At 53.3% G+C, this 1,167-nt stretch overlaps 1 protein-coding gene across 1 annotated transcript in view; it reads right to left on the bottom strand.

Annotated features, from left to right (window-relative positions):
- Positions 1-523, bottom strand: part of EFHC2 (EF-hand domain containing 2) — a 192,156-nt gene extending 191,633 nt beyond the window's left edge. The window contains exon 1 of the mRNA XM_008060303.2: positions 402-523. Coding sequence (XP_008058494.1) covers positions 402-443 — 42 coding nt within the window. The 5' untranslated portion in view covers positions 444-523. The remainder of the gene's footprint in view (positions 1-401) is intronic.
- Between the last annotated feature and the right edge of the window lie 644 nt (positions 524-1,167).

Here is a 1,167-nt window from a genome sequence, read left to right as displayed (position 1 = left end):
AAAAAAAAAAAAAAAAAAGAAAGGAAGAAACTCCCCTTCACCATGGAGACAGTGTAGCCCTGTGTCTCAATCTCAATAGTAAAACGGCAAATAGCACCTAATTCAAAGGGCTGTTGAGAATATTGAATGCCGCGTAAGGTCACCAAAGCACAGTGCCAGGCACGCATTAAACGCTCAATGGTTATCATCGTCATCACCTTTGAGGTTCCTGCCACCCATAAGGGCTCTATTTGTGTATCTAATGTAGGAAAAGCATCCAGACGCAGTTGGGAGAGATGGGGAAAGAGGCCCATAAAGTTTGGTCCAAGTTGCACCAAACCCACAGGAGGCCTCCAGTAAGGTCCGCGGGGAGGTGGCCAAGTCCCAACCCGGCCTGGACCTCAGACTCCCTGGCTACTCACGTTGGGGTTGAAGCTGTTGCCGGGCAGCAGCGGCAAGGCCATAGGGCTCAGGGTCCGAGGACCAAGGGTCTGAGAAGCGAGGGGACGGCAGACAGAGGCCACCCCGGGGCCGCGTCTTTTAACCCCCAGGTTACCTGGAGACGGGAGGTGGCGTCACGGAGGGAGGAGGGGCCGGGGCGGGAGAGGGGCGCGAGGCGGAAGCGGAGTCGGGGCGGGGCGGGACCTCAGTGCGCACCCCCTCCCCCACCCAGCCCTGCGCACAGCGGCCAGCTCCGGGTCGCTTGAGTCCCCTGCACACGCAATGTGCACACACAAAGACTGATCCCCACACCATTCCCCGACCCCCTGCCGGCTGCTTTAACCCCTTTACAGAGTGCAAAGCCTTCCTTGAACTTCAGCTCTTCCGATTCCTGTCGCCAACATTTTTTGCCATTTGGTTATTAAGTTTACTTCAAAATACAGGAAAGAAGAAAATAATACGACATCCGCGCGCTCACTGAGATGTAACTCAAGTTCGTTTTCCTATGTTGTGTCTACATGAGCTTTTATTTTGTCATTAAAACATTCGAGATGAATCTCAAGCCACACCTTCCTCACACAAAAACTCATTCCAACAGTAACCACTGCCTTCAGTCCTTCCTCGACATTTGTTTGTTTCTTTGAATCAGCATCTGACTCTGTCACCCAGGCTGGAGTGCAGTGGCACCATCATGACTTGCCACAGCCTTGACCTTCTGAGCTTCAGCGATCCTTCCGTCTCAACCTC

The sequence above is a fragment of the Carlito syrichta genome, unplaced genomic scaffold (genome assembly GCF_000164805.1).
Source record: "Carlito syrichta isolate Samal-C Ts95f unplaced genomic scaffold, Tarsius_syrichta-2.0.1 Scaffold304588, whole genome shotgun sequence".
Taxonomy (NCBI): domain Eukaryota; kingdom Metazoa; phylum Chordata; class Mammalia; order Primates; family Tarsiidae; genus Carlito; species Carlito syrichta.
The sequence above is the reverse complement of the archived record's forward strand: the minus strand, read 5'-3'. Positions and strand labels throughout refer to the sequence as shown.